Here is a 17179-nt window from a genome sequence, read left to right on the forward strand (position 1 = left end):
AAATGTCTAATATTTAATATTGTCTCATGTTGGTTTTTATTACCTGATGTTTTCAATTTTCTATTGCATTCTTGTGTCTTTTTCATTTTTAGTGTTTCAAGTAGTTTGTATTTAAAATTTTTAAGTTCCCAAACTGTAATACAGTGGACTGTTTTCTGGTATGATTATCAACATTGTAAACTTTGTCAATTTAATTATTGGCACATATATTTACAACTAAACCTGGGCGCATATATATATATATATATATATATATATTCAGTGAAATAGATGTGAAACAAGTTTTTAAAATGCACTTACCTGTATCCATACATTCTCTAATCCGTCTACAGGATCTCTAATGACTTGGACAAGCGGCTTGCTAAAAATCCAGAGGTACAGTGTCTGTAGCATTGCTCTAATCTGCTTGGTTCCATCCAAAATAAAAGAGCATTTGGGGGTTTTGCTGTTTATTTATTTTTTTTTTTTTTTGTTTTCAAACTCTTGTGTTGAATTCGTTTTAACAGGATTTCTTATTAAGGGATCCATGCTGGGTCCTGGGAATCTCTGCTTCTCTTTTTAAATGTTCACACATCATCCTTTTCACAGCCCTTGAATTTTGCCAAGGATGATTAAACATTTCATGGGTAGAGTCTTTGGAATCCAAATTCTTCCCTGTTTTGGCAATCAGGGTGACACTTTCATTTTTAGGCCCTTAGTTCCATCCTTTTCTTTCTGTCTCCTCGAGTTCAGCAGTTTCACCAGTTTCACCAGTCACAGAGCATCCTGGGAATCATTTCATCACAGCAAGACACAGAAGTTTGTGCAAAAGCTAGACCAGCTAGTGGATGGGAGACTCCACAGTGTCAGAAAAATTCTCTGGTTTGACTTCTCAGTTTCCACTTTGTTTCTGCTTCTGCCAGGACCATGTGCTCAGTGTTTTTCTTTCCTGCTATAATTATCCAGGCCCATTCCAGTTATTATCAGCTGACCATTTCTGCTTAAGGATAATTCAGAAAACAAACACATGGAACCTGATACACCAGGATTTAAGTCACGGGTCACCACTTCCTAGCTGTGTGACATTAGGCAGGTGTTTTAACTTCTTTGGGATTGTTTCCTCATCTGTAAAATTGAAGTTAATATCAGCCTCACAGGATTATGCGACGTATTCACACTGAACGTGAACTCGGTAATTGCAGTCGCCAAATGTTCGTCTCCCCGGTCCTCCCATTTCGCTTTTCCAGGCATTTCCAGCCCAAACAGCACGCACTGAGCCTCTACTGTAGGCAGGCCCTTGGACTGTAAAGATACTAAAAATACAGGAAATAGCTTCCTGCTCTTGAGAAGTTTACAATCTAGTCAAGGAGACCGCTTCCAGTACCTTGATGAATCCCTTAAAACAGTCCTGGGAGGCCGAAGGGATGAAAACAGGAAGAAAGGGACAGAGTGGCTAAGGGTGAAGAGTCCTATCTCCTTCTACTCCCTAAACGTCATATTTGTCCCAGCCCCAGGACCCCGTTACTGTTTTTTTACGTGTCTGTCACCCCGAGAAGACCGCCAGCCCCCTGAGGGCGACCCAGGTTCAGCTCATTTAAGTCACTTTCTCATCTCAGGGCCGGGCGCGCAGCAGGCCCGGGCCCTGTTCGGCTTTCTCACTCGCGGGGCGCCGGCCCGCGCACTCGGCCGCAAGTGGGGGCGGGAGCGTCATGCTCGGTGTCCCCGTCCCGCCCTCGTCGGAAGTCCCCGGGGTCCCCTGGGCAAGGCCGGTGTCCCGCGGGACACGGGGGGGAAGCCCAGGCGCGCCCCACCGCCATTGGCGGTTAGCCGCCACCTGCCGCTGCAGCCCGGATTGGCTCCTTCCGCGGGCAGCGCGGCGGCTTTAACCAATCGCCAGCGGTCGGGAGGCCCCGCCCCTCGAGAGCGCGGGAAGCAGGCCTTGGGTTTGCGCGGTCTGGGGTCGCGGACTGGGCGGGTGAAGGGAGGGAGTGCGCTCCACCCGAGCCTCTGGGGGGCGCTGTTACAAAGAGCCCTGGCGGGGTGCCGGGGGCGCAGAGGCTTGTGTGACCCTAGTTAGGCTCTGCTTCTTTCCAGACGTCAGCCTTGCCATTCTCACCAGGAGGTTGGCGGACCGGGGGTGTGTGAAGCAGAGCGAGGGAGCGACCCTGCGGAGGAACGAACGGGTAGACGCGGGAATCCGCCCGCACGGAAATGGGAGTGGAGGAAGGCGCGCAGAGAACCTCAGGCGTGACTGCCCTTGCGGGAAGGCGGTGGCTAGAGGGTCGCCCCACCCCTTGGAGCCCTCAGGCCCCGCCCCTCAGGCCCCGCCCCCCGAGACCTAAACCGCGCGGCGGGCTCGGCGGGCCCCACTGCAAGCTCGCCAGCAGCGCTCCTAGGTAGGGTACCGTCTGCTCTCCCTCCACGCGCTCTCCGCCCGCCTATAGACAGATCCGGCGGCACTCTCGTATTCTGCCTGCTGCCCGGTGAGCCCGGGCCCTGCCCGCCCCAGCCCTGCGCCCGCAAGGCCGCTACCCCGCTCCCTTCCCTCTCTTTAATTTCCCTCCCAGTCTATCCTGTATTTTTCCTCTCTGTCCTCTTTTTCTTTATCTCTCTTTTCACTCTTTTTCCTTCTCCCTTTTGTTCTTTACCTCTCAGGTTCAATTGGCCGTAATTTCAGCCTCCACCCTTCCACTCTCTCCTCTCGGCCTGGATGCCCAGCACCCCCCCTTGGGTGGGGACTTTCGGCGCGTCCACGAAGATCTGAATGACCTTCCCTCCCAAGGAGGAGGAGGTTTTGAGCAGGGCCGGCTCCCAGCCCCTTTAGCCTCCTCACAGCCCGCGCCTGGGGCCTAGTCGACTCTCAGAGAGTCTCTGACCTATCATGACCTTCTTAGAACACTCCCATTCACCAGAGTCTGCTGTGTTGGGGGATGCTTCCCCGAGTACAGACTGCCACTAAAGCAGAAGTCTGGAAGGGAGTCAACGTGTGATACTAAGAGAGCAGACTGGAGAGGGGGGACTCCTGGGTTCATTTCTCCCCTCCAGTGTGTGCACTTAATTAGTCCCCTGCTGTCCTGGGAGAAATGGACCCTGTTCCTTACTCCTCCCCACCAACCCCCTTAAGGACTGTGTGGGTTTATGTGCCTCGGGCAGGTGGCTCTTTCCTCGCTGGAGTGTGATCCTTTAAGGCAGATTTCCCCTTTCTAAACTCTAATCTTGGGGCGCCTGGGTGGCTCAGTGGGTTGAGTCTTGGACTGTTGGCTAACGCCCAGGTCAGGATCTGGGGGTGGTGGGATCCAGCTGGTATTGACCTCTGTGCTCAGCAGGGAGTCGGGCTTGAGATTTTCTCCTGCCCTCTGCCCCTCCCCCCACTGCCCTCCCCCCCCCCCCCCCCCCCCCCCGCTCACATGCTCTCTTTCTTTCTCTCTCTAAAATAAATAAAATCTTAAAAAATAAACTCTCCTCTCTGCCCTCATCCACAGGACACATAGTATGACTATTAGGTGTTTCGTCTCCCAGCCATTTTCTATGGAAAACCAAGGGGATCGGGCCATGATAGCCACTGGCAGCTTTGAAGAATGGGATGCCTTTAGAGAAGCTTGATCTTGGAGGCCTCAGCGTGAGACCGTACAAAGCCGGGTAAGAGTCCAGTCTGAGGGAGGGGTCTCCTGCTGCCTACAGCAGCGCTTTGCCTGGGGGTGGGTGTCAGTAGGACATTAGCAAAAATAACTACCACCACCCCCAGTGAAGTTGCTTTCAGATCTCACAAAGACTTTCATATATCCCTAGTCTCATTCTATCCTTTAAGCTGACCTTGACAAGCCAGGGATGGTGGTCCCCATATTTACAAAGGAAGAAATTGAAGCCTAGATGGGACAGTGATTAGTCCTTGATCATCCTGGAAGTCAGCAGCAGAGCTAGGACTTCTAGGCTTGAGTATTATTTACTTTTCTTAGTAGGGTCTTTAGCACAAGTGACCATTGATCCCGTACTCCCGCCTCTGAAAGACCTGGGCAAACCCAAAGCAACATTTGAAATGGCAGCTGAGCCTCTGTGCACATGTCTTTGAGATGGATGGCCTGGGTCTTGTTCTTTGGCCTTCACAACACTGCAACCTCGCTCAGGGTCAGGACATGATTGACTTATTTATCATGTCTCTGAGGCCCAGAGAAGGGACACTACTTGTCTGAATCTTCTCAGAACTGTCAAATTGGCATGAGAGAACTTGGGTGTTAGACTGCCTTGCAAAAGCCCTGCCTGGGCCGGGGCTGAGAAAACAGCCGGAGAAAAATGTTCTGGACGCCAGCGCAAAGCAAATTGCATAAGCTTTGGAGCCTGTACACGTGGCTCTAAGTTCCCTCATCTGTAACATGGAAGTAAGGCAGCCACCTCACCAGGCTGCTCTGAAGAGCCAGTGAGTAACAGAGTGCTCCAGGCAGTGGCATGGGGAAGGTATGGAACACATCTTGGGGTCAGGCAGGGAAGCTGGGGCATCTGAAGCACCTTCATCAACCCATTCTGCCATACGGCCACCAATCCTCACGGAGCCTCATACGGCCAGGCTCCAGGGAAACTCCAGACCAGGCCTGGCCTCTAGGAGCTCTGGGTGCAGTTGAGGTGGTGAATAGCCTCTGGGTTTCGCTCTTTGCCCCAGATACCTAGAGTGAAAAGCCCAGGAGGAAGAAGCTGTTTGTTTCCATGGGTCTGTGTTCTCAACGGACTCCAACCACATCCTCCCTCTGCTGGCCGGCATTTTCCTCATGGCCCCAGTGACACGGGCAGCCAATCAGGCTGGGCTCAGAGCAGCTGCTCCTGCAGTCAGAGAAGTGAGCTCAGCGAAGAGAGAAGCAGGTCGCCCTCCCCCACTGGGGCGCTGGGCTCACTTCCTCCCCAGGCCGCAGAGGCAGCAGAGAAGGGTGTTGTTCCAACTCTGAGAACAAAATGGAGCTTTTGGTTTCCTGTGTCACTCTTCATAGCTCTGACCTGCACCCCCTCCCGCGTGCCTGCCCCTCCTGTGGTGAAGATGTGGATCCCCTGTGTTGAACAAGAGGAGGCTGGCCAGAGGAGGAGACAGTTTTCCCTGCGTCACACAGTAGTCATCCAGGGGGGAGAGAGCCCAATGCCTGTGCACCTGCTCTCAGCCCTGAGAGTTGCCCAGGATCCTTCAAGGCTCAGCTAAATGTTACCTTTTCTGATCACCCACTCTTCCCTCTCTCCTGATGGAGTTAGTTGTTCCCTCCACATTTTGAGAGTATGTCCTGCAAGCCCCAAAAGCGGCTTGAATTACCTGCCCGTCCGCTGTGCCAGACAGTAAGGCCCCTCTAGGGTGATATTGTCTCCTGCATCTCAGTAAACCAGCGCCCAGCAGAGCAGTCTCAAAAGGATGGCTCTAGAGAGCCCCAGTTGTGCGGGCTGGGGAAGAGAATGAGACTAATGGGCTGGGAGAGGATTGAACTGTCTTACCCATTCCTTTTTGTCTAGACTTAGGCAATTTCAGACCCGTAGGAACGGCTTCTGCTTAGGAAATCCGGGGCGTAAGCCTGTGAGTTTGTGCCTGTCAGGTCTTCGTCTGACTGAAAACTTTTGCCCACTTCTGCCCGTCCTCCAGATCTGCAGAAGCAGGGATGTGGCCATTGCCAGTGAACTCTGCACCCAGCAGACAAAAGGCTAGGTCACTGCCTTATTTTCAAGGCATCACTAAGATAGCCCTGAGCCAGACTCTCCCTGTAGTGAAAAGGAGGGGACGCTTCACAAAACGTGTTTCCCTCAAGCAGGAATTGCTTCTCCAGCCCCATTTGAGTACCTCCAGAGCTCACTCCTATTTTCCCTCACAAGGTCATTCTGGTTCTTGCTTTGTCAGGGAAGGTAGGGGCGGGGTGGCGAGCAGGGAGGGGCTGGTCATTCTGCTGCTAATGGGACTTCTCTCTCCTTGGCTTAGATTCCGGCAGAGTTCCTGTACCTTGTCTTCTTGCTGACTGAAGGTGTCCCCTTCTCCAGTCTTTCTCCATCTTCTGGGAGGTAGCAGGCTATCAGCATTATGGTTGGGTTCAAGGCTACAGATGTACCCCCTACTGCCACTGTGAAGTTCCTGGGGGCTGGCACAGCTGCCTGCATCGCAGATCTCATTACCTTTCCTCTGGACACGGCGAAAGTCCGGCTGCAGGTGAGGGGATGAAGCCTGGGGTTCCTGATGTTGTCTTCTAGTCTGCTCTGCCCCAAGACACAGGCTCCTTAAGGGCCAGGGAAATGTTGAGGACTGTAAACATTGGAACACAGGGATGGCAGGAGACGGGGAGGGCAAACTGCCTGTCTATATAACCACCCATCTTGACCTTGCAGATCCAAGGAGAGAGGCAGGGGCCAGTGCGGGCTGCGGCCAGCGCCCAGTACCGCGGCGTGCTGGGCACCATCCTGACCATGGTGCGCACCGAGGGCCCCCGCAGCCTCTACAGTGGGCTGGTCGCCGGCCTGCAGCGCCAGATGAGCTTTGCCTCTGTCCGCATCGGCCTCTACGACTCTGTCAAGCAGTTCTACACCAAGGGTTCTGAGCGTGAGTGTGGAGCTGGGCCATAGGCCCCTTGGCCTTTTCTTCTTGGCGATGACTGATCCCAGTAAATCATCCGTGATTGATGATTTGCTGCATAGCTCCTTTAGGCTTCAAGATCCCTAGGCAGATCAGAGGAACTGAGAACTGGAAGGGACCTTGATTCTCCTAATGATCCCTGAACACCTGGCCTGTGCTAAGCTCTGTGCAGGGGATCATCCCAGGACAGTCCTCACAACCACTTTGAGAGTAGATGGTATCATCTACAGATGAAGAGACTGAGTCTTGCTAGGTGGAAAGGACTTGGCCAAGGGCACACGATGAAGAGCCGGAAAAACACACCCAGGACTTTTGCCTCCAAGGCCACTCTTCCATTTCATCTCCTCGGCAGGCCTTGCCCACCCTCCATTTTTCACAAGTGAAAACTGAGAACCCAGATCGAAAGGTTAACATTTCCCAAGATTACATGGTAGGGAGAAATACATCTGGCATGAGATCTCAAGTCTTATGGGTCCCAGGCCTTAAGAAGGCCACTTTTCTCTGAGCCTTGGTTTTCACATTTGTCAAACAGAAAGGGTTGTGATTTCTCAGCATTTACCCTGTTGAGCTAAGTCTCATTTTGTCCTACTCCTTATTATAACCCTGTACCTAGCAAGAGTAGACATCCACAGTGTTATTTTCTTTGAGGCAAGAAGTTTTTTGAGCCAGAGGTTGTCTGAGTCCTATTCCCAAAAGGCAAAAGATTACAGTGATGAGGTGGTCTTAGTGAGGGGAGGTGGAAAATGAGTACAACCCCAGCCGGGCACTGACCCCCATGGTTGTCCCACAGATGCCGGCATTGGGAGCCGCCTCCTGGCAGGCAGCACCACAGGTGCCTTGGCTGTGGCCGTGGCCCAGCCCACAGATGTAGTGAAGGTCCGGTTCCAGGCTCAGGCCCGGGCTGGAAGTGGCCGGAGATACCAAAGCACTGTTGATGCCTATAAGACCATCGCCCGAGAGGAAGGGTTCCGAGGACTCTGGAAAGGTGTGTATCAGTGTATCGGGTGTTTCTTCCCCATCCTCCTCCTCCCCTATTCTCTGGTCTCACATCGGTACCGTTTCCTCCTATAGGGACCTCTCCCAATGTTGCTCGTAATGCTATTGTCAACTGTGCTGAGCTGGTGACCTACGATCTCATCAAGGACACCATCCTGAAGGCCAACCTCATGACAGGTGAGTTAAGGTAAATGGTGCTGGATCTCACCCTTCCCCCAACTAGGATGAGATGTGGGAGTCTGGTTGCCTGAAGACCACATCTTTTCATCCTCCTTCCCCTCTGCTTGTGGAATGAGTTTAGATTTACCATATTGAAGCCAGCTGGGATGAAGCACCCACTTTGCACACTGAGGCACTGAGGCAAAATGACTCTTAGGTCATCAGAAGTCCCAGCTGGAGTCTCTCTCTCTAAAACCATCAGACCCCTAAGCTACTTTAATAATCTCTTTCCTTCTGGAATGATGGGGTGAGGAGTCCTCACTGCCTCTCCTGCTCCTCCTTGGCAGATGACCTCCCTTGCCACTTCACTTCCGCCTTCGGGGCAGGCTTCTGCACCACCGTCATCGCCTCCCCTGTCGATGTGGTCAAGACGAGATACATGAACTCTGCCCTGGGCCAGTACAGGAGCGCTGGCCACTGTGCCCTCACCATGCTCCAGAAGGAGGGTCCCCGAGCCTTCTACAAAGGGTGAGTCTTTGATCCATCACACCCAATTCCAAGCCTCCTGGCTACCCATACCTACACACAGGTGGGAGAGAACCACCTGGAACTGATTAGCAACCAGGTGTCAAGCTATTCTGATCCTGGTCCTGGTATTTCACCAGCATTTTCTCATGCTCTCAACTACTTCCAGAGTTGTCATCCGTACCTTATGGGTATTAAAATGGGGACTCAAGGGAGATTCTTGCTCACAGCCACACAGCTGTGGGGCTCTGTTCCCTGGACCCTCCCACCCTCCTTTGGGACAGAGCAACTGGATTGGATTGGATACTATGGCCCAGGGGGGTAAGCGGGAGGTAGAGTGCCCTCAGGAGTCACCAGATTGCCCTCTGTGACCTGTGTTTCCTCTCTTCTAGGTTCATGCCCTCCTTTCTCCGTTTGGGTTCCTGGAACGTGGTGATGTTTGTCACCTATGAGCAGCTCAAACGGGCCCTGACGGCTGCCCGCACTTCCCGGGAGGCTCCCTTTTGAGTGTCTCCTGCTGCTGACCCCACCACGTCTGGCTTTGGTTTTGGCTCAGCTCCAGCCAGGCCCTGCTTCCCTTCCCTCTCTCCTCACCCCTTCCTTCCACTCCCTTTCCCACCAGCTCCCTTTCCTCTCCCCACATTCTCACCCCTCTTCCCTACCTCATCTCCCCATTGCCTCTCAGTCCCAGTAGAGTTGACCCCAGTTGACACTGTAAGAGGCCTGGCACCAGCCAGGATCCCAAGCCTTCAGTCCCTTGAAAAGTTAAGCCCAGCTCTCTGTTCTGCCCCCAAGCCCAGCCCAGCCAGCATGTCACCCATAAAACAGGTTCAACCTTGGTGTCTCCTCCCTCTGTCATAGCTCTTACCAGAGGTCTTGGTCCAGTGGGCCCTTTTGGCACCTGACTTAGAAAGGAAGGTATGACCCACCTTCTGTTTCCAGCATCCAGTCGGAGGCCCATGGAGGTCATCTTGTCCATTTCTCTTTCCAAACCAGGCCCAGGGCTTAGAAGGCAAGTGAAGGAGCAGCTGGGAGTCACAGCAGTGGCCTCACTTTTACCACGTCACATGAGCTTTCACTCACTCAGTGCCTAGTACTCCAGCACCTACCTTTCTAAACCCTCCAGCTGCCCCGGGCCTATTTATCTACAAAATTAGCATGTTCCTGTCTGCCCTGTGTCTCCTGTGCTTCTTGGAAGATTTAGAGGAACTTGGGAATCTTAGATGCTATGAACTTAGTATTCCATTCTACAAATGGGAACCCTCCTCCTCAAATTCCCAAACCTAGTGAGGGAGAGTCGGGCTGCTTCTCACCCTCCACAGTCACACCCTTAGGAGGCAGGTTTACTGCACTGGATGGGACAGGCTGCAAGGCAAACAGGAGGCCTCATCCTGAGGATACTCCCCCCCCCCCCCCCGAGAATACTTTCATTTGGAGTCTTACCCTCTCCCTGGGCTAGAGATCACAGGAGGCAGTGCCAAGCTGGGGCTGAGGCTGCACAGGGTGTCAGCCTCCCTGTCCCTGTTCCTACCACCTGTCCTCAGAGGGAGGAAAGCAGATTCTACATCTGTTTCAAGGGGTTGGGGACTCTGAAGTCCCAGAGTCCTGAGGCATCTCGTGCAGAGGCAGGCCCATTTTATAGCCATTGGAAGAAGCTAAAGGCTGAGGTCATGCAAGCAAGGACATACAGGAAGTCAACAACTGAACCAAGACTAGGACTCAGACTCCTCCCTCCCCCTCTGGACTCTTCACCCAGGGACCAGTGCTGGAGTCCTTTGGAAAGTCTTGGGTAGCTGTGGAGCCAGGCTCAGAGAATGTGGCTTCCCTCTTCCAGCTGCCTAAAGCAGCTAACACTACTCCTTTTCCATTGGTCAGAGCTGGAGACTCAGCCCTTCAGTGTTTTGGCAAGGGGTCTAGGATATTAGGTTCCTGGGGAAGGAAGGAGGGCCTGGGATTCCTCCCCTTACTTCCTAGCATCTGACAAATTGAGCTGGGGTCTCATAGTCCCTGAGAGAGACAGGGTTGGTTGGGTCCATGAGTTGAGCCAGAGTGAAGGTGGTAGGCAGCCCAGCGGGGTTGTCTGGTGGGCTGCACAGAGTCAGCATAAATGGAAGACTGACCCTCCTGCACCTTAATTCTCACATTAGTCCTGTGAAGCGGCTTCTCACTGTTTTGTGCCAGAGGAAACGGTCAATTTGTTGCCCTAGGCATATCTTGTCAGCTGATTCATTCACCAGCCTTGTGTCCCAGATACTAGGATGGGCACAAGGCCACCGGACTCCATCATGGTTCTGGGCATGATCCTGGGACAGTGAGGAGCTGGGGGAGAGGGCAGAAACCACTGGACAGCATATCAGTAGTCACCAGTAATTCAGTAACCAGTCCTCACAGCCTACAAAGTGAATACATGACAAGCCCTGCTTTGCCTGCCAAATGAGGTAGCACTGAAGATCGCTGAGGCAAAAGATACCTCATAAAGGTCTTTCATCAGGCCTAAGACCATGCTTCCTTCAGGGCCTTGCCATGAGGAAGAGGCTAGAGGCAGGCTTTCCTGCTGGCCTAGAGGAGACCTGGGGTCCTGGAGTTTCACAACACCAGCCCCATGCTCTCTCACCTATTTGCTTGCTCTCAGCACAGGGCAGCTAGGCCATGCCTGAGGGCAGAGTCCGCTTCACTCCTCTGGTTCCCACAAGGCCTGCAAGATCAGGCTCAGAGAGGCAGTGATCTGCCCAAGGGCATATGCCCGAGGTGTATCCAACTTCAAGGTCCACATTCTCTAAGGACTGCGAGGTGCTTCCTAGAACCCTGATTCCACATCTCAAGGTCTGCTCCTGCTGCACTCTCCCTGATGGTTTTTAAATGCATGACTGGTGCTACTGAGTCCCCATTTAAGAAAAAACCTGATGCTTTGAATGGGGGAATCCAATATGGACAATATGGAGGCCTTTTCTGGTACCTCTGAAGTCCCTCCATAAAAGTGGCCACCTACTCTCAGAAGCTTGGACCTATCTGAGCCCAAACCCAGACTCAAAAAAGACAGAACAGTTGCATGCCACACTGTTGCTGACTGACGGAAGGCAGTTTGGGGAGGAAGGTGTGGTCTGCACGGGCCCAGCTGGGACTGGAGGCCATATCAGCAGCAATCCTGGAACCCTGATACCTAAGCAGTGAGTTCACCAAGCACATTTACACCAATGACTCAATCCTCACAAGCAGCTTGCAGGGGGGTTATGAGCAGTAACATACAGGAAGTCCGTGGCAGAGCTGGGAGTGGAACCCAGTTCACATGCCTCCCACAACACCCTGCCTAGAGGCAGCCCAGGACCCACTGCATAGATGAGAATTGAGGCTGGTGAGGAAGAAACCAAAGCTGTTTCCAGCACTGTGTCCTTTGTGCTGCCTCTAAGCAGGATGAGTCTGGGAGTGGCCTTCAAGGTTCTGATATCTTTGCCCTGTGTAACCTTGATAAGTGTTTTCTTCTCTGTGCTTCCTGTCTACAAAATGACCATATCAAAATCCAGAGACTGCCCCTGCTAAAGATTTTGTGTCATGAGAAATCAGAGCAGAGTAGGGACCCACAGAGGCCACAGAGCTCTGCCGACTCTATCAAGGTGAGAGCATATGGGCTCTGAACCCTCAGGAACCTGGCCATACTCACAAAACCAGGACAAGGAGGCAGTATTGACTGCGAGGGACTAATCGGTACGACATAAGTAAGATATTGGAACTAGAGTTCAGAATAATGATTATGAAGATACTAGCTGGGCTAGGAAAAAAAGCATAGAAGACACTAGAGAATCCCTTTCTGGAGAAATAAGAACTAAAATCTAAAGTCGAAATAAAAAAGGCTATTGATGAGATGCAATAAAAAATAGAGGCTTTAACTGCTAGGATAAATGAGGCAGAAGAGAGAACTAGTGATACAGAAAATAAAATGATAGAGAAGAAGCTGAGAAAGAGATAAGCTACTACGGGATCACGGGAGAATTCAAGAGATAAGTGATACCATAAAGCAAACAATATTAGAATAATTGGGATCCCAGAAGAAGAAAGAGAGACAGGGGCAGAAGGTATATTGGAGCAAATTATAGCAGAGAACTTCCCTAGTTTGGGGAAGGAAATGCATTCAAGTCCGGGAGGCAGAGAGAACCCCCCCCAAAATCAATAAAAAATAGGTTAACACCCTGACATATAATAGTGAAACTTGCAAATCTCAGAGACAAAGAGAAAATCCTGACAGCAGCTCAGGAGAAGAGGTTTGTAACCTACAAGGGTAGAAACATTAGACCAGCAGAAGATCTATCACCCAGAGACCTGGAAGGCCAGAAAGGACTGGCATGATATATTCAGGGTGCTAAATGAGAAAACTATGCAGCCAAGAATACTTTATCCAGCTAGGATGTCATTCAAAATAGAAGGAGTGATAAAAAGCTTCCAGGACAAACAGAAATTTTAAAAATCTGTGATCACTAACCAGCTCTACAAGAAATATTAAAAGGGACCCTTTAAGCAAAGAGAGAGCCCAAAAGTAACACAGACCAGAAAGGAACAGAGACAATATACAGAAAGAATGATTTTACAGGTTATACAATGGCACTAAATTCATATCTTTCAATGCTTACTCTGAATATAAATGCGCTAAATATCCCAATCAAAAGACACAGGGCATCAGATTGGATTAAAAAAGCAAGACCTGTCAATATGCTATCTGCCAGAGACTCATTTTAGACCCAAGGATACCTCCATGTTGAAAATGAAGGGGTGGAAAAACATTTATCATTTTAATGGATATCAAAAGAAAGCTGGGGTGGTAATCCTTATGTCAGACAAATTAGATTTAATTTCTTTTTAGATATTTTATTTATTTGACAGACAGTAAGAGAGGGAACACAAGCAGGGGGAGTGGGAGAGGGACAAGCAGTCTTCCCCCCTGAGCAGGGAGCCTGATGCAGGGCTCGATCCCAGAACCCCAAGATCATGACCCGAGCCAAAGGCAGATGCCCAATGACTGAGCCACCCAGGCACCCCAGACAAATTAGAGTTTAAACCAAAGACTTCAATAAGACATGAGGAAGAACACTATGACATAATTAAAGGGTCTATCCAACAAGAAGATCTAACAACTGTAAATATTTATGCCCCTAACATGGGAGCACACAATTATATAAACCAATTAATAACAAAATCAAAGAAACACATCGATAATAATACGATAATAGTAGGGGACCTTAACATCCCCCTCAATGCAAATGCACAGATCATCTAAGCAGAAGATCAACAAGGAAACAAGGGCTTTGAAAGACACACTGGACCAGAGCATTCCATCCTAAAGCAACAGAATACACATTCTTTTCTAGTGTATGGAACATGGAACATTCTCCAGAATAGATCACATATTGGGTCACGAATCAGGTCTCAACTGGTACCAAAAGATTGGGATTATTTCCTGCATATTTTCAGACCACAATGCTTTGAAACTGCAATGGAAAGAACTCAAATACATGGAGGCTAAAGGGCATCCTACTAAAGAATGAATGGGTCAACCAGGAAATTAAAGAATTTTAAAAACTTCATGGAAACAAATGAAAATGAAAACACAACTGTTCAGGGGCGCCTGGGTGGCACAGCGGTTAAGCGTCTGCCTTCAGCTCAGGGCGTGATCCCGGCGTTATGGGATCGAGCCCCACATCAGGCTCCTCCGCTAGGAGCCTGCTTCTTCCTCTCCCACTCCCCCTGCTTGTGTTCCCTCTCTCGCTGGCTGTCTCTATCTCTGTCAAATAAATAAAATCTTAAAAAAAAAAAAAAAGAAAACACAACTGTTCAAAAACCTTTGGGATGCAGTAAAGATGGCTGCAATACAAGCCTTTCTCAAGAAACAAGAAAGTTTTCAAATACACGACCTAGCCTTACACCTAAAGGAGCGGGAGAAAGAACAGTAAGTAAGGCCTAAACCCAGCAGAAGAAGAGAATTAAGAAAGATTAGAGCAGAAATCAATGAAATAGAAACCAAAAGAACAGTAGAACAGATCAATGAAACAAGGAGCTGGTTCCTTGAAAGAATCAATAAGATTGATAAAACCCTGCCCAGACTTATCAAAATGAAAAGAGAAAGGACCCAAATAGATAAAATCATGAGTGAAAGGAGAGATCACAATGAACACTGAAGAAATACAATTATAAGAACATAGTATGAGCAAGTATATGCCAACAAATTAGACAATCTGGAAGAAATGGATGCATTTCTAGAGACGTATAAACTACCAAAACTGAACCAGGAAGAAATAGAAAACCTGAACAGACCCATAACCAGGAAGGAAATTGAAGCAGTCATCAAAAATCTCCCCAAAAACAAGAGTCCAGGGCCAGATGGCTTCCCAGGGGAATTCTACCAAACATTTAAAAGAAGAATTAATACCTATTCTTCTGAAGCTATTTCAAAGAATAGAAATGGAAGGAAAACTTCTAAACTCTTTCTATGAGGCCAGCACCCTTGATCCCAAAACCAGACAAAGACCCTACCAAAAAGGAGAATTACAGACCAATATCCCTGATGAACATGGATACAAAAATTCTCACCAAGATACTAGCCAATAGGATCCAACAGTATATTAAAAAGATTATTCACCATGACCAAGTGGGATTTATTCCTGGACTGCAAGCGTGGTTCAACGTCTACAAATCAATGTGATACACTACATAAATAAAAGAAAGGACAAGAACCATATGATCCTCTCAACGGATGCAGAAAAAACATCTGACAAAGTACAGCATCCTTTCTTGGTTAAAGCTCTTCACACTGCAGGGATAGAGGGAACATACCTCAATATCATAAAAGCCAAGTAAGAAAAGCCCACAGTGAATATCATTCTCAATGGGGAAAAACTGACAGCTTTTCCCTTAAGGTCAGGAACACGGCAGGGTTGTCCACTCTTACCAATGCTGTTCAGCACAGTACTAGAAGTCCTAGCCTCAACAATCAGACAACAAAAAAATAAAAGGCATCCTAATCTGCAAAGAAGAAGTCAAACTCTCACTCTTTGCAGACAACATAATACTCTACGTAGAAAACCCAAAAGACTCCACCCCAAATTGCTAGAACTCATACAGGAATTCAGCAAAGTGGCAGGATATAAAATCAATGCACAGCAATCAGTTGCATTTCTATACACTAACAATGAGACAGAAGAAAGAGAAATTAAGGAGTCAATCCCATTTACAATTGCACCAAAAACCATAACATACCTAGGAATAAACCTAACCAAAGAGGCAAAGGATCTGTACTCAGAAAATTACTGAACACTAATGGAAGGAATTGAGGAAGACACAAAGAAATGGAGAAACATTGCATGCTCATGGATTGGAAGAACAAATATTGTTAAAATGTCTATCCTACCTAGAGCAATCTATACATTCAATGCAATCCCTATCAAAACACCATCAACTGGGGCACCTGGGTGGCTCGCTGGCTAAGCGTCTGCCTTCAGCTCAGGACATGATCCCAGAGTCCTGGGATCGAACCCTGCATCAGGCTCCCTGTTCAGCAGGGAGCCTGCTTCTCCTTCTCCCTCTCCCTCTCTGAAATAAATAAATAAAATCTTTAAAATAAATAAATAAATTAATTAAATAAAATTTTAAAAAATAAAATGAAATAAAAAAACGCATTAAAAAATACCATCAACTTTTTTCACAGAACTGGAACAAATAATCCTAAAATCTGTATGGAACAGAAAAGACCCCAAATAAACAAAGGAATGTTGGAAAAGAAAAACAAAGCTGGTGGCATCATAATTCCGGGCTTCAAGCTGTATTACGAAGCTGTAATCATCAAGACAGTGTGGTGCTGGCACAAAGCCAGACACATAGACCAATGGAACAGAATAGAGAACTCAGAAATGGACCCTCAACTCTATGGTCAACTAAACTTTGACAAAGCAGGAAAGAATATCCAATGGAAAAAGGACAGTCTCTTCAATAAATGGTGTTGGGAAAATTGGACAGACACATGCCCATTTCCTTACACCATACGCAAAAATAAAATCAAAATGGATGAGAGACGTCAATGTGAGACAGGAATCCATCAAAATCCTAGAGGAGAACACAGGCAGCAACCTCTGTGAACTTGGCCACAGCTACTTCTTGCTAGACGCGTCTCCAAAGGCAAGGGAAACAAAGGCAACAATGAACTGTTGGGATTTCGTCAAGATAGAAAGCTTTTGCACAGCAAAGGAAACAGTCAACAAAACCAAAAGACAACTGGCCGAATGGGAGAAGTTATTTGCAAATGTCTTATCAGATAAAGGGCTAGTCTCCAAAATCTATCACGAATTTATCAAACTCAACACCCAAAAACCAAATAATCCAGTCAAAAAATGGGCAGGAGACATGAACAAACATTTGTCCAAAGAAGACATACAAATGGCCAACAGACACATGAAGAAATGCTCAACATCACTTGGCATCAGGGAAATACAAATCAAAATACAATGAGATACCACTTCACACTGGTCAGAATGGCTAAAACTAACAAGTCAGGAAACAACAGATGTTGGGGAGAATGTGGAGAAAGGGGAACCCTCTTACATGGCTGGTGGGAATGCAAGCTGGTACAGCCACTCTGGAAACAGTATGGAGGTTCCTCAAAAAGTGAAAAATAGAGCTACCTTACAACCCAGCAATTGCACTACTAAGTATTTACCCCCAAAATACAAATGTAGTGATCCAAAAGGGCACCTGCACCCCAAAGTTTATAGCAGCAATGTCCAAAATAGCCAAACTATGGAAAAAGCCCAGATGTCCATCAACAGATGAATGGATAAAGAAGATGTGGTATATATACACAATGGAATACTATTCAGTCATCAAAAAATGAAATCTTAACATTTGCAACGACGTGGATGAAACTGGAGGGTATTATGCTAAGTGAACTAAGTCAGTCAG

The 17179-nt window shown here is 48.7% G+C and overlaps 1 protein-coding gene across 2 annotated transcripts; it reads left to right on the forward strand.

Annotated features, from left to right (window-relative positions):
* The first annotated feature begins 1935 nt into the window (after positions 1 to 1935).
* On the forward strand, positions 1936 to 9080 carry UCP2 (uncoupling protein 2). 2 transcript variants are annotated; one of them, XM_026518081.4, is made up of 8 exons: positions 1936 to 2462; positions 3462 to 3618; positions 5918 to 6142; positions 6319 to 6529; positions 7353 to 7547; positions 7634 to 7735; positions 8065 to 8245; positions 8635 to 9080. In XM_026518081.4, the coding sequence occupies exons 3-8, from the start codon at positions 6017 to 6019 to the stop codon at positions 8747 to 8749; spliced, it is 930 nt and encodes a 309-aa protein (XP_026373866.2). In that variant the 5' UTR covers positions 1936 to 2462; positions 3462 to 3618; positions 5918 to 6016; the 3' UTR covers positions 8750 to 9080. The 2 variants fall into 2 exon arrangements, with proteins under 2 accessions (XP_026373866.2, XP_044246868.2); XM_044390933.3 differs by having other exon boundaries at positions 2244 to 2375.
* The last annotated feature ends 8099 nt before the right edge of the window (positions 9081 to 17179 follow it).

This window comes from Ursus arctos, unplaced genomic scaffold (assembly GCF_023065955.2).
Source record: "Ursus arctos isolate Adak ecotype North America unplaced genomic scaffold, UrsArc2.0 scaffold_22, whole genome shotgun sequence".
Classification (NCBI taxonomy): domain Eukaryota; kingdom Metazoa; phylum Chordata; class Mammalia; order Carnivora; family Ursidae; genus Ursus; species Ursus arctos.

Coding starts and splice junctions, on each gene's coding strand:
- UCP2 (XM_026518081.4), top strand. CDS start 6,017: ATGGTTGGGTTCAAGGCTACAGATGTACCCCCTACTGCCACTGTGAAG. Junction 6,143..6,318: donor CGGCGAAAGTCCGGCTGCAG/GTGAGGGGATGA, acceptor TTGACCTTGCAG/ATCCAAGGAGAGAGGCAGGG. Junction 7,548..7,633: donor GTTCCGAGGACTCTGGAAAG/GTGTGTATCAGT, acceptor TTCCTCCTATAG/GGACCTCTCCCAATGTTGCT.